The sequence below is a fragment of the Haplochromis burtoni genome, unplaced genomic scaffold, assembly GCF_018398535.1.
Source record: "Haplochromis burtoni strain Fernald_Lab_line unplaced genomic scaffold, NCSU_Asbu1 Contig_76, whole genome shotgun sequence".
Lineage (NCBI taxonomy): Eukaryota > Metazoa > Chordata > Actinopteri > Cichliformes > Cichlidae > Haplochromis > Haplochromis burtoni.
Genome location: NW_024582437.1, coordinates 1530570 through 1546221, shown reverse-complemented (window position 1 = coordinate 1546221; position 15652 = coordinate 1530570). Strand labels below are relative to the sequence as shown.

Below are 15652 nucleotides of genomic sequence, written 5' to 3'. Positions count from 1 at the left end.
GGCTACGATCGCAGGATGAAGGATTCTGGGGCATTTCTCTACTCTTGTCGTGCCTTCAGGACAATAATCAGTTATAAAGGGAAGACTTCTAATGAGACAAATGTGAACCGATCAAAACTATCCATCTATCTCCAGAAGCAACTTTGTGATTCTGCAGGGTTTGTCCTGTTCTCCAGTGTGGATGTACAGAGCAGTGAGATGAGCACTTTCAATTTGATTAAGAAGCTTAACATTTAAAGCTAATTAAAAAGAGCAAAAAATATTGAATCCAAAGGTAGTGCTGAGATTCTCAGGGGAGAGCAGTGTGGAGGTGAAGACAGGCACAAGTTAAGAGTCAAATCCTGCTCTTCTCTGTCTAGGACTTCAGTCAGTAACATCATTTTAGCATCCCATTACAATGCATAATTCATTTAAATGATATTCAGCTATGATGCCAATTCATTTTACAAAGGGGAAATAAAGTTGCTCTTATTAAAACATTTACCGAAGAATGGGCCATTTAAATAATACAGACACACAACGTGTTCTTGGCAGCAAACATGCTGTTGTAGACTTGTGTGTTTGCACAGATGTACAAAGTCAATAGCGGACCTCAGGGCTGCAGTCACAAGTGAGGTCATCTGAAAACACTCGACTTGTTTAACCCATGGGCCACATACATCACATTCGCCACACTTCACTTCCCCTGCACAGAGCTGTAGAACCTAATGGATCTATAGAGGACAGGCTTCCTTCAAGTATTATCTGGCTCAGGATTCAATCTCAGGGAAATCAGGGAACGCTGATGGAAAGGCATAAAAATAGACTGCATATGCTGCTAGATGTGGAGGCTGAGGAGGTGGTGGGAGGCTGGACTGGACAGGGGTAAAGAGAAAGAATTTTCAGCACAGGACAAAAAAGAACCTGCATGGAAGACGTTATTTGCATAAAGACAGGGTCACTGTGAATACACATAGCCAGAAATGTCTTAAATAATCCCTCATTGCACTGGGGTAATATGGGGTTCAGTACTTTCTTAACAGATATGTACAGAATTATTTGGAGATTTTGAAAATTAATATTCCAATGAATCGGAAATAAAAAAGTTTTTCCCATTAAGACACACAAAGGATAAACAGCCTTCCATAACATTTGCTATCTCCAGTTGTTTATGCACTCATACAGGCTCTGCCTGACTCTGCTCGGATCAGCTGGCTGTTGTGTTTCCAAACATAGGTGGCCAACTGGAAAGTTGCAGAGTGCGCTCTGGTACTTATAACATCACTGAAGGTGTTTCTCCCTTTTTTTTTACTTTTTAAATTTTCATTTATTGGCATAAACGCCAATGCCACTTAGCAAATAACTACTATCGGCCGATAATACTGGCTCACTGATAAATCTCTCAGGCTCTAACCTTTAAAAGAAAACCTGCTTCTCGTAAAGAGACATGCCTGCAGAACTGTGGCTCTTAAACAGAAGGTCTGTTTCTGGCTTCAAATTAATTTTTAACTTCCTAGCTTTCTTTTTCAATATTTTTCAATATTAAAACACAATGTATCTTATGTCCTGTCTTATCCATATTTTATCTTGGTTGCAAATCAAGTTTCAAATAACAAAGTCAGTGTAGTGTCAGTATGTATAAGTAATCAATATTAGCCAAAATCTCAAGTGTCAAACTGCTGTAAACACTGATTTTTTTTAATTTTTTGTACTCTTGGTTCTATATGATATCAGTGGGAGAAGACTTTTTATTTATTATTCTTTTTGTGAATCAGAAGAAAATTCACTTAAAGGTGAAGGAACTTAAATGATTTGTTTCAGAAAGAGCACAATCTAGTCCAGTATATGACAAATAAGGATTAGTTTGGACTGTGAATCATACAAAGCTACACTGGAGGAGTCCAAGAAGAAATGATGAGAAGAAATAAGATCATAATATTCCCCCTTTAATATAGTAAAAAGAAAAAGATCTTCAATAACATTTTCCAACTTGCAATTTTGTTGTGACCAAGCTGCAAGGTCAGTTTAGGCCAAACAACACCCTTTGTATTACTATCCATCCATCATTCTAAAGAAGCACTGTAACTACTTAGTGTATGTAGTAATGTGCTGTGATAAACTATTATGGATGTCCCCAGATAGGCTTTGGCCTCCGTGGCCCTCTCGCCAACAGCTGACAATAGTAATTACCTCCTTTGCCTTTCAGCTGCTCTTCTGTCAGCAGCGTAACACCAGAGCACACTTTGCTCTCCAATGAGAGTGTAGTGTGTTTGATGTGGAGCTATAGACTGAATGAATATAGACACTATGTGGCTCATCTCAAGCTTCCATCATTTACAGTTCAACCTCCACCTATGTGTGTTCTTCTTCCTGTGGCACGCCTCCATCTTCAGGCCCCTCCCCAGCCCACTCTTAATGTTTTAGAAAAAGAATTTGAGTGAGCACCGAGACACACCCAGCCTTCTCTCCTTACTTTCCCTGAAGCTTTATTAACAGCGGCATGCCACAAATGGGCACCATTCCCCCTTTAAGGCACTGTCTGATTTTTCAGCAAGCAGGAAACTCATCACGGCCATAAATTGTGAGTATCAGCAGTCTGCGCTCGGCCCTGCCGTTTCGCTCCGACTCCGAGGCCCCGCAAAGTGCTGATTCAGGTCGAAGGCAGCGCGCAGGCAGTGGCGGAGTTCACCACCAGCAGGCTCTCCATCACTTTGACGGCTCAATAAAAACCAGTGTAAACTATTAATTGGATCATTAATTATTGATGCTGTTTTTACTACAATTCAAGAGGTGAGAGCAGAAAAGAGGCAGGTCGAAACAATGTCTATGTTTAAACATAGCCACCATGCTACAAAGGTGAAACAGTATCATGTTAAGCTACTGGTAAGCTCAAAATATTAATCAGTATCTATTCTAATAAACTAACCCTAAACTAACCCTCTTTAATATGCCCAAAAACAATGCCTTTCAGGTAGAGAAAGGATGGATTAATAAGACAATCTTTCTCAGATCTAGCATGAGGCCAAACACTACAAACCCAGTAGGGTTACCGAGCTGCAAAACCTGATCCCAAAAGCCATTAATGAGGATGTAACTTAGGTTGTCACTACACAATGTCCACCTGTCTGCTGCAGTTAGCCAGCCATCCTCTCCTTTTCTGTGTGCTGGGCACTATTATGAGACTGCATGTCAGGGGAATCAATAAAGAGGAAAACACAGGGAGAGGACCATCGCAATAAATCAGTCTCCTGCGTTCACAGACACAAGCCAGGCCCATTACAGCTGGCACACCCTTTCTCTTCCAGTCTAACTCGTCCCCTTCAACTACTCTTATTCTCACAACCCCCAGCCCCCCTCATCCTCCTTCTTTACAGATTCCTCCTCTCCCCCTTCTAGGTACCAGAAACTGGAGAGTGTGGGATGCACGCTACTTAGCCTGCTGTTACACACCCATCTCGTTGTCCAGTCAAGCTGAATGCACAAACCCCCAAGATGCTGACGGGAACATATGGCAAAAAAAGTTGCTTTCCGCCCTCGTTTGTCTCACGTGCAATCGCAACCACTGCTCTTCGTATTGTTGGCAGATTTCTGATGCTATTTTTTTTTTCACTTTTCACTTTTTTCACTCTGGTAAATAATCAAAGTCCTTCTGTATGCTTCTTTTTTTTTTTTTTAAACAAAGCAAGAAGGAATATTTCTTCTCTCGCTCCTTTTTTAGGAGCATTAAAAACACCTGCTTGATCTGACCCAGCTGAGAAATATTTGAGGGTCACATGTGCACATCGGGGGTGGCGTTAGCTTTGAATGCATTTTCTAATTATTGCATAATTAAACTTACTACGCAAACACGTACGCACTGTTTTAAAATAAATGGTTCAGTACAATTTGCTGACCCATTTATCAGACTCCCTGCATGCACCGAATCACGGCAGCCTTAGTTATGTCATAGATGAAAATAATTAATGAAACTGCCAATTAAAACTAAATAAAGCTCCACATAATCAGCTGTCTGAGTATGTTCTGTACCTAGCATAGGAAGCTATACTTATCCAGGTCAACAGTTCAACTCTTCCCTATGTTTTTTTCTCCTACGCAGCGTGACCCGCGGAGGAGGCAGGCAGACAGACGCACACAGAAACAACAGAAACTCTGACCCTCTAAACAACCTGCCTTCTCCCTATTTTTGCTCCACGGCTACCTGTAAATCTGGAAACTCCCACATCAATAATGTAGCGCCGGGTGCTCAGCTGCTCGCCTTAGAGTGGAGAACAGTTACATAACAGAGCAGGCCAACCAAATTCCACTGCTCTCCTCTGCATTAAACATTTCATCTACCATTCAGCGACAAAGGCGAGCTGTGCCACTGTACTTTTGTCCTTTCTATAGTCTAACCCCTAACACTCCTCCTCCTCCCTCTTTCCTGGTTTTACATCCCAGGAAAAGTTAAAGAAAAAAGAAAAAAATCAATTCGCAATTACAACAACTGTCAACCAGGAGGAGCAGAGAGAAGCTGACGACTGCCTCTGATGTTGATTCTATGCAAAGTGGCATTTCTCTCAGTCAGTGTGTGCTTGCTTGGTGGGATGTTGTTTTTTTTAATATATATATATATACTTGAAGAAATGTGAGATGCAAACATATCAGTCACAGCAGACGGTAAGAAAACCACTTCAGTAAGGGATCCACATTATTATTTTAAAGTTTAAGCAGTCCTTGATTTAAGAAATAAGTAAATAAATAAAAACCAGCAGAGCTATTTTTCTTTTTTCTTTTCTTTTTTTGCTAAACTGAACTCCTTCGCAATACCAGCAAGGCAGCTCCGCTTTCTGCGAGCTGTAAAGTCAAGGCTAACAGCGCAGATAAAATTTGTTGCAGGAACACATTTCTATATTCTAAAGTCAGCTCCCTTTGTTTCGGTTTACAGCCACAACTCCCAAAACATCTCGCTTTCTCCTCCTGCCTGTCCATTATGTAACACTGTCCATTAAAGAACACTGTCAAACAGCTGTGGCAGGACCTGGCAAATAGTGCCGTAACAGCAGCGAAAGCAGAGAGCCTTAAGATCAGCGGTGCTACGTCAGTTTCCAACTCACAGCCGCACGCACACATAAACCACCCATCCACACTGAAGCATGTCTGGCTGGCCTGTGAGCCCACAGGCCTCCTCCTCGAAGGCACCAAGAGCTGTTAGAGGAGATTCATTAACGATAAACAGAAAACACCGCAGTTCTCCGCACAGAAATACGGCTCATCATTTTCAGTTTTTATAGGCTTTTATTGCACGTGTGCAATGGCTGGGTTGATTTCTTGTTTGAAGATGAATGAAATGGCAGTAAAGACAGCCACTTTTAAGATGTTCAACCCCCCCCCCAAAAAAAATAATACAAAACCTAAGAGCACTTATTTCTGGTTATGGAGCATTTTAAGAAATTTTCTGCATTTAGATTGTTTAATGTTTTATGAGAATGTTATCTTTATTGAAAAATCTGTATAAACAGAAACATCTTTAAAGATTTTTCAGAGTGAAAATGATGAGCCTTAAAGATAAAAAATACATTTATAAACAGACACACACACACAGAGCACATGTACACACTGCAGACTGGGGAATCTGAAAGTTATACAATATATACATCTGCATAATCAACATCACTTGAAGACAGCAGCAATGATTGAATTACAGTTCAGTGACTGCTCAATAACAGTAAAGCAGAACGGCTTTAAGACTTCACAATAACACCACTAATATGTGTGTATTTGTATGCTGTAAAAACCTTTTGATACAGAGAACAAGAAACAGAGAGAGAGCAGACAGTGAGGATCGTGGTGTGCTGGCTCCTACCTTTTTCACTAACTGACTCACTCTCTATCTCCACATCCTCACAGCTGGTGTACTCCGGCGTGGTGGCCAGCTCCTCCTCCGAGCTGCTCAGTGACACCTGCCTCATCTTCCCTCCCTTTTTGGTTTTGTGGGGTTTGGGGGGTGGCGGGCGCACCGACTCCGACTGGTCTGAGCTAAGAGAGTCGTTCCTCAACATGCTCTCCATTTTCTCCCTCTTGGTCTTGCGGACAGCTGAACTGGGGTCCAAGTGGTGCTGCGGCCTCCTCATCATATCCCCACCTACCCCCAGGTCTCCTCTTCGCAGGTCCCCCGACCGGTCACCCAGAACGGGACTACGGTGTGGCGTTGGGGGGCTGTGGTTTCCTCTGTGGCCTCCGAGGCCAGGACCCATTGGCCCTGGTGAGGACCGGTCAACGGAGTAGGAGCGCTGTCCCACCATAGGCGGCCGGCGCTCAGTGAGAAGCTGACGCGACAGCCGGATGGGGCTGGGCTCATCTTGCTCCGTGTAGGCCAGCGAGACATCGCTGTGGCGACGTTCGTGCCTTAGCCGGCCCACTTCAGCGTGCATCCTCATCTGCTCCTCGTAGGGCTGCGGCTTAACAGGGTAGCGTGCCAGGTTGGGATCGCTGCGATAGCGTGCCTGGAACTCTTCCTGGCGCTGCCGCTGGAGGTCATACTCACTGGGCGGTCCATCTAGCTCCTGGTCGAGTGGGTATTCCTGTGAGTGCCAGCGACCGGGACCTCGACGGTCCCGATAGCCCATTCGCACTGCATCCATATCTGAGTACATGTGTGGGCCCCGCGGAGCCCGCCGAGGGTCCCCCTCCCCATAGTCAGACGGTGATCTAGGCATGCCGCCGTCCGTCGGGGCATACTGTGAGTGGTCGCCCCCCTCCCTTTGGTCGTATTTTTGGTTTGGATCCCTGGATGCAGACGGGCTTCGTTTCCTGCAGATCAGAAGGAGAGGAACAAAAGAAATTATTAGCCGGTCAACTGTAGACAAGATTTTCTCTCGTTCTAATTATATGATGTCTTTTTGGGCTGAAAGCTGTTTGCATCCTGTAGCTTCACTTTACTTTGGTCTGCACTGCACAGGTCCCAGTCCTTGTGAAAAGGTAATGATAGCCTGCACTGTTTCTGTCACACACACACACACACACACACACACAAACACACACACACACACAGACTAAACTAAACAGCAGGATGTAGCACCAGTTCTTCCTCTCAGTCCAAGAAGCAAGAGGACACAAAATATACAATTCAAGCCATTTTACAATATGTGTTCTCAACACATGTGCTAAATGTGTGCTGAGAGTAGTGCACTGGTAAATGATTCAGTGATCCACCGGCTGTGTTTTTGTGCACATTACAATGCACATGAAGGGGTTGTAGGCAGACAATAAAAATATCTCTGTGTTCTGGTATTGATAAAAAAAGAACACAATTAAAAGCTGGAAATGTTGAAATGTTAGAAAGTACGCCCTGATTACGATCAGCAGCTTCATATTTCTAAAAATTAGGCGTCAATCGTTTTATTGTTGTCTGGTTGGAAGGAAACCATCCAGGAAGTGGATGAAAAGGATGGAGGGGGCTAACTGTGCATTAATGCATTTATTCTTTTGTTCAGAATCAATTATTCATAAGCCACTTTTCTCCTACATTTCTCCCACTTTTCCTCCAAAGTAATAATGACATTTTGGTGAGGAAAAAGCTCTGTGAAGCATCCCCTTAATTTTGTACGTGACAACTTTCCATAAATTTCAAAAGGACTCATAAATCACCGCTGCCAGCTTTGCTCACCAGCCAAGGTAAGGACTCCTCACATGTGATTGGCTGATTCACTGAAGGAAGGCTGGCCCTTCCCTACTGGATCACAGACTGTTCAGGTTAGTCAAAGCTAAAATGGATGTGCAGTACAAAAGATATAAGCATTGCGGTGAGGGACGTGTGGGCAAAGATGCTTTTTGTGGTCCCCGTGTTGGAATTTCTATGTTGTACACTGAATAATCTCACTAAAGTCAAGTGCTAGCTCTGGGGAGAGACAGCATGATGAACGAGCGTTGCGTACAGTTCATGAACTGCTGTACAGTTAAAATATGGGCTCTTAGAGAGGGGCAGAAGCTGAGCAATAGTGCAGCACAAAATGTGCTTCCCAGCAACGCTGGCACATAAAAAGCAAATTTTACTTAATTGCAAAAGGGACAAAATAACAAGAACAGGTCAAAAAGAGCATTTTAACATATTTACATGCAGCATACAAACATGACTGCCCATGAATGCTAATGTTATGCCATTAATGATGCTTAGGCAACAGTTAGCTGTTCATAACGACATTATAAGGTGAGGATGTCAGTGTTGTTTTTGCAGCAAAAAGAATAAATACTCCATGCATCCATTTCAGGGTTGTGTGTGGGTGTGTGTACGTGGCAAGTTTGCAATCTGCCTGTGATTTTTGGTCTTTACACTAGACGTAAAGGAAGCATTATAGCTGGTGAAAGCTGCTGAGACTGAGATGTTCTCAGTTTCTGAGACACAAAAGATGTTAATGCCATCTTTAATAACTGTCTGCATTTTAAAAAAAATCACAAACGCTTAAAAACTTAACAAACACAGACTTTTTTACTCTGAGAGCTGGTAGGTTGGTAAGAAAATGATCTGGAGCCACACTAAAACTTAATTGGTACTTCCTTTGCCTCTCCTCTCCACCGAGAATCTTGAAATAGCAGTGTTTGCATTATCTTGCTGACTAACAGCCAAATAGACAAGCATGTACGGTGGTCAGACACGTACATGTACAGAGGTCAAACACACTCAACTTGAGAAAAACAATAAAACACAACAGAAATTAGAAAAAAAACCAAACCTCTCAGGGCCACTGTTGCAAAGCAGGCACTGATCACATACCTTCGCCAAATAAGAACGACCTAGAGGAAGAAAAACTGGCCGCTCGAGTCTCTGTGATGCTGCCAGCTCACAGGAGTGACTTCTTTCTGTTTCACATCAAAACAAATACCTTCTATCACCAGTATCATGATTCAAAGATGGAGGAAAAACACACGAGGGTTGGTACATTATTCATGAGCTGTTTTCTGGACACTAACCGAGCTGCACTTCATTCACAAATTCAAAGTGAAGCAGCAGCAGAAATTAGGGGGGACAGGCGGCGTGACATGGAGCTGAGGAAGGCGGGGGAGTGTGTGTTTGTGAGAAATCTCTCTTTATAGCCACTCTGTAATCACTGAGGTGTGTGTTTGTGACCGCGTGTGTGTTTTTTGAGTCGACTGCTTAAGGAATGCTCTCAGGATCTCTTTGGGGCTTCAGGCCAACGTCCTCTCCGAGACTGTCTTAAAACGCTACACCCAGAAAACACACACACATACTCATAGCAGCTGCACACAGTTCGCACAACATACATTAACAAACAGCTCTTTGACGAGGTCTAACACAACTTGACACAAGCATCACAATCCTCTGCTCCCGTTTAGCCTTGTATGTCCCTCCTTTCCAAACACAGAAATGTCTGTGCTCGCAAGCAAGCCAGTAAGCCCGTTGCACTCTATCAGCGTCCGCATCATGACTCTGCTGCTGCTGCTGTTTGTGCTTAAGCAACCTTCAATATATACACAACAGAGTGGTGACGCAGGGCTATGTTTTGCACTGTGCAATATTCTCTGCTGCTTCGACAGCCTCTCTCTGCATACACCTGAGTGCTGGCATGACACACTCTGCTGATCTTGGATTTGTATTCCATCCTTAGTGACTCAGACAGAGATGAAGAAAGGAGGGGCAAAATGGGAGAAGAGGTATCGACAAGGAATGTGGAATTAGGTGGAGCAAAAGTACGCAGATGCCAAATTACAGTAACCGTGTCCTGCAGTCGGACATTGCATCTGGTATGCGCGCCGCATTAAAGCATCATGTTTGTCAGGCTCGAGCATGAAGAGGCAGGATGTGACACCGTGGGATTATGATGCTTGCCAAGTTGCACAGAAGTCTGGCTGCGGCAACGATTGAGTCACGCACGGCAACGTAAAGGCCTCCTATCACGTCCCCTTATAGCGCAAGATTCATCCGCGTTTGCATGATGCCAGAGCAGATTGATGAGCAGTGAATCGACCTAACGGGCCAACAACAGGGAGGCACGTGCACTTTGTGCGTGCTATGTTATGGGAATAGAGGCCAGGGCTTCTATACGCTCCTGCTGTGGGAATAACAGCAGCCTTTGTTACTGCTGTTGTCCTATGCTGAGCTAACTATAGAAATCCTCTGCTCTATCGTGGAGCTACAGACAAGGACGGAGATGGCAATAAGATTCGATTCATGCAAGGTGGTGCCGGAGCTTTTCAACTAAAATATAGAAGGTTTCTGACATCCCTTTGATGTCGCGTTATTACTGCTGCCAGGACAGCCTTGTACGCCTGCAGTGCTCTAGAGGTAATTCCAGTTAATCATCTTTTTCAAGTACACTGTCCTTATCAAAAGCAGCATAATGTATCAAATCCAGGGCTCAAAAAAAAATCCCCCCCCAAAAAATCATGGGATTACACTATGGCACCGAAAGATTAAAAAGTGCGACCCACAAAAAGATTAAAAGTGACCTGACATGCTCGTCATGATAAAAACCTTTATGTGATGTTATTTTCTACAAAGCAACACACAAAAAACAACTGGTGAAATTCCCTGATTCACTGCAGGGCGTAATGAGAGGACACTGCCCTATTCTCTCTCTGCAGATCCGGTCAAAAGCATCCACAGACAGAGCTCAGTTCCCAGGCTGTAAATGGACTAAATCGTCTAACTGTGTCACTCCCTGTGTGTGTGTGTGTGTGTGTGTGTGTGTGTGTGTGTGTGTGTGTGTGTGTGTGTGTGTGTGTGGTGTGTGTGTGTGTGCGTGCGTGCTGTTGATGGTGCTAATCCCCATTCTGTATATGGATATAAATCATAAACATTTGATGTGAATTTATGATAAATCTACAACATCATCATCACATAAGAGGCTAAGCACACACACACACACACACACACACACACACACACACACACACACACACACAGCCAGTATGCTGTCCAAATTATACACTATTGTCGACTTAAATAATAAGAGATCATGTCCTCTCATAGCTACTTTAATAAGTGTTTTGTTGTTGTTTTTTTATCAGCAAAGAAAATAAAAAATTTTATTATTGAGGTTATTTCCACAGTATTTCCACTGAGCAAGGATTTTCTTCCCTGGAAATAATTGTGCTGAGAATTTACTTCCCTTTTAAAACCGAAGAAATGCCACTGGCACGAAAATCAATAACACAGAGTCAATAAGGAAGCTTTCAGTGAGTGATGAACCCTTCACAGATGTCGCAGGATTCAGCTGCATGCGTAGGCACCCAGACACATGTACGCACTGACACACAGGCACTAATGTGCAAAAGAAACTGCAATGATGGAGTTGCTACTATGACAAGTACCCTCACCCAAGAAAAAAGTCAGCCACAAGTCCACTGTTCTACTGGTAAAAAAAAAAGAAAAGAAAAGAAAAGAAAAAGTAAAAGGACTGGATTACATCTGCTGTAATAACATAGGGCAAATTTAAATGTTCATACAGTTCCATGGAAAAATGCCTTCACTGCTAAATAACCTTTAAAGCTAAACCGTTTGAAAAAACAAAACAAAAAACATTTTCACACATGCTTTATCCAAACTGCTCATAACAGTCTAAATCCAGAGATATAGCCAGCCTTACTGAAAGTCACTGTCGAATCCTGGGATGTAGCTCAGTTCAAATCTCTGCCTGGCAGCTCCACGCAAACACATTCTGCACACAATCCCAGCGCGCACCCAGTCCGATCCACCCTACTACCGGAGCCTTGTTGTTTCCCAGATTCACTCTCCTCTAATACTAAAACTTGTGGTTTTCTATCTAGAGGTCTATGGAAGATCTACCCACAGCAGATGATTCAGTCATGGAGCAGTGCTTTTCGGTGTGACACAGCTTCCGTTTGCTCCTGCTTCTGCTGAAGAAACATGTTAAATAAGAAAGCCAAAAGCAATCAAGGTGAAAATGCAACGCTGCCCACGCGGGAATGGTGCCACCTCTACTTCACGTATAATGGAGAGCAGTCAAATGAGAACACATGAGCGGCGCCGCGCTGCAGAAGCCCTCCTCTCTTAGAACAAATCTGGCCCGCTAATGACAGCAAAACAACCTGGAACTGTCTCGACTGAGTAGAAAAAAAAGAGGGAAAAAAAGCAGGGGGAAAAATGAAAATAAGCTGAGTGTGCATGTGAGTTTCGAGTGAGAGCAATCAGAGGAGAGGAGGCAAGAAGAGGAAAAACACCTCTAATGATCCATTTAAAGATGCAGCATCACTCTGCCTTCCAGGACTGACTCAGTTGGTAGCCGTGAATCTGAGACGCAGCAGCATGTCCGATCCTGTCGTACAATCAAACCAGCTGAAACCACCGAAGTAAACCGGACAGTTCAGCTGAATTTCCCAATATCCCAAATGAGGGCGTACCACCCGGATGACCTGCTTTGATTCCTACGGTCTGCTGCATCTAAAGCAACCTGCCACACTGCCGGATGAGCACAGATGACACACGTTTACAGTCCTGCTGCAGAAGCTTCTGGGTGGCTGAAAGTGAGCCGGCTGAAAGTGAGCCGACAGCGATGCCGTCCAACCCAGCGGCCACTCTGTCCTCTGTCTCGGAAAGGATTTACACTCCTGGGCCCGATTACTAGCTAATGTCTATGACCAAGGACAATGAGGAGGCCTCACCTTATCTCATTCAGCCTGCAATTATATGACCAAACTGAACAAATGACATGGCTTATGCATTTTTCTTTTTTTATCCACTGGGCGGATTTTCAGGCATCAAATCAAATCTACACAGAGAGCGAGCGTGAGAGGGGGCAGAGAGGGAGATTTGGACGATAAGTCTACTCTGTGCATGTGTGCGGCTGGGTGTATTAAGACTGACTGTATCTGGGTGTTGCTAAGGTCACTCTTCTGCCATAGTACTTTTTGCATCTGTCTTCTCCATTCAGTTTTCCTCCGTCCTCACCTCCGCCCTCCTGTGCGGTGGGCTCTGAGTTTGGACCAAAGACACGCTACTACATGGTTTTTGTTATAGTGCCGGTGACAGCTGCCTGACGGGAGCAGGGAGTCAGGGAGGGCAGGCGGGAGATGGGTTGCTGACATGGTAAAGGAATAGTGGAAGTGTTTTATAAATCTGCAGTGGTTTTAAATAGAGTGTGCTGCGGATCTGCTTTCTGCCTCTCTGGGAAGTAAGTAGATGGCCTGAGACCATCTGTGATCACACAGTGAGCTCGAGCAGGACTCTGAATGCATTGAATGGACTCGTAAAAACTATACACTGTAAGCATCTTTACATTTCCCTTGTTGAAAATTAGTTTAATTCCACATACTTCAAGAAGACGAAGAAGTCAAAATAGTGCATGCCTGTGTTGGAATAATATCCTCTGTGGTGCTCTTAAGTGGTGCTCCCACTTCAGTCTTCAAGTACACCAAGGAGATTTTGTTCTATATTTTCACTCCAGCTCTCCATAACACCTCACACTTGATGCTACCACTCTTCAGGTACATCTGCTTCTATTGCTTCAAGATGGCCTGTGAGTGATGTAAAATGATGAAAGCTGGACGGGTAACTAAGAGGAGAGAAAGTACTTGAGAACTGGATTATGAGCTGCCATGGAAATAAAGCCTTAGAAACCCCAAAAGCTTTTCCACCAAATCTATTTTCTTTCCATAATATGTAAAAAGCGATGATTCTTATAGATGAGCCAGTTTTGTTTTGGTGTCTGGTCTTCTGTCTGGTAAGTACAATGAGTAAGTAGTGAGGAGATTATAGTTAACTGTGCTCCATAAAGTAGCAGTGATTTACTCACCTCTTTTCACTCTCTGTGTGTTTATACACCCCTCTGCATTTAATCATTACTTATTATTAATCTCTGGCTCTCTTCCAAAGTGTGGCTCTTGTCCCATCTTTCTCCCCTTTGCCCCAACTGGTCGCAGCAGATGGCCGCCCCTCCCTGACCCTGGTTCTGCTGGAGGTTTCTTCCTGTTTAAAGGGAGTTTTTCCCTCCCACTGTTGCCAAGTGCTTGCTAAAAGGGGCCATCTGATTGCTGAGGTTTTCCCTGTATTGTTGTCGGGCCCTTTTTTTACAATAGAAAGTGGCTTGAGGCAACTGTTGTTGTGACTGAATTTCTTAATATTTATTTTCACAAGTACACCCCATAAACACTGGGTTTATCAAAAGGAAGCATCCAATTTCAAAAGGCTATGGAGCTTGTGGTGAAATTTATACTACATGAGTAAATATATAAGTTTTACATACAAAACTTACAATGTTCACAGGAGCTCAATGTGTCCCCCTCTGGATGCATGGCTTTTGTCCATATGGTAGTCAGGCACGCCCCATACTTTTGCATGTCTGGAGTCACAGCAACCATGTGAAACTCACAAATCCTCTCTTTCTAACGGTGCATGTTTCAAGCTCTTTGATGCACCCTTAAAGTCTCGCAACTAGGATGGGAGGAAGTGTCTTGGAGTTTAAATGTGATTTGACCAAATTTTAAAAAGGTGTAAAATGCATACAGCAGCCATTTCCCGTGTCAAATCAGGCGACTGCAGTGAATCCAAGATATTTATCTGATACATGAGCATTTGTGTTGGTAACTTGGTAAACTGTTTGCCTGAGTGTCTGAGTGTAAAGACTGAATGCTATCCAATTGTAATCTGGCTAACACCCATCCATCCATTAACTTAACTGCTTATCCAGCCAGACTCACAAGGAGGGCTGGAGTCTATCTTATCTGGCATTTGGCGAAAGGCAGGGTACAGTCTGGACATTATGGCAGTCTCTCACTGGGCTAACATGGTAAAACAGGCTCAACTTTTAAATCCACCAAAGTTACCAAACATGCATGTCTTTGAAGGTTACAACAACACCATGTGATTGCAATCTGGCAAACAGAGGAACATACACGAAGAGCATAACACTATTAAATATTAATCCTGCAAATGTTATTTTATAAACCTCTACGCTGATCAACTCGCTATACACTTATAATTGATCAGCTTTTCTGTTTTTAATAAAGGTTAGTAAATAATCAGGCACATGCACAAAGCCTAAAAGCCCAGTTTCATTCACAGAAGCAGACTGCAGCCTCCCCCTCATTTCATCTCCCTGCTCTGTGGAAAGTTTTGTGTGTAGCAGGCAGACAGAGAAGTCGAGCAGCCCCACATCTATCAGCGCAGCTGACAGTGTCTGTACATCGGTGAATGTTTTCACTAATTGGCTCCAACAACACAGACTCCATCCTCCTGTCAGCACATAGACCAAGCGGTGCCTTGTGTGTTCATGCTATGTTTATACAGAGCATGGCTGATATATCTTCTGCACTGCACAGCCCGTTAGATCTCCTTTTTAAGAAGAGGCACTGCTAGTGCTCTATGTAGGCCAAGCCCCAGCAGAATATGCCATTAAGATTAGCTACAAGTCAGGACTGCTACGCTGCTGCATATTTCTCCTCACCCTATAGAGAGAGGTTAGAGGAGCAGAACATGTGCATGTTTTTTTTCCTATACTGCCAAGACTAGCAACCATAAAACGTACATCACAGCTGATTTTCTTTTTTCTTTTTTAATGACCCATGTGGAGCAGTGAAACAGCCTGACAGTATGTGGGGTCAAACTTGGAGCAGTATATGAGCACTGTCTTTAATTATCCTTACTGATTTCAGCTTGACTAAACCAAAGCTGTTTAACACAGAAAACTGTTCACGGCCAAAGTGTGTGTGTGTGTGTGTG

General features: G+C 43.6%; 1 protein-coding gene across 25 annotated transcripts in view; it reads right to left on the bottom strand.

The window, feature by feature from the left end:
* The window catches only part of rims2a (regulating synaptic membrane exocytosis 2a), a 152212-nt gene that overhangs the window by 68934 nt on the left and 67626 nt on the right, over nt 1-15652 (bottom strand). For 24 of the 25 annotated variants that reach the window (XM_042221887.1, XM_042221888.1, XM_042221874.1 and 21 more), the window contains one exon: nt 5822-6768. In XM_042221887.1, the coding sequence (XP_042077821.1) occupies nt 5822-6768 (947 nt within the window). Of the gene's footprint in view, nt 1-5821; nt 6769-11561; nt 15639-15652 lie in introns of those variants that run through there. The other variant, XM_042221890.1, reaches the window with a different exon arrangement.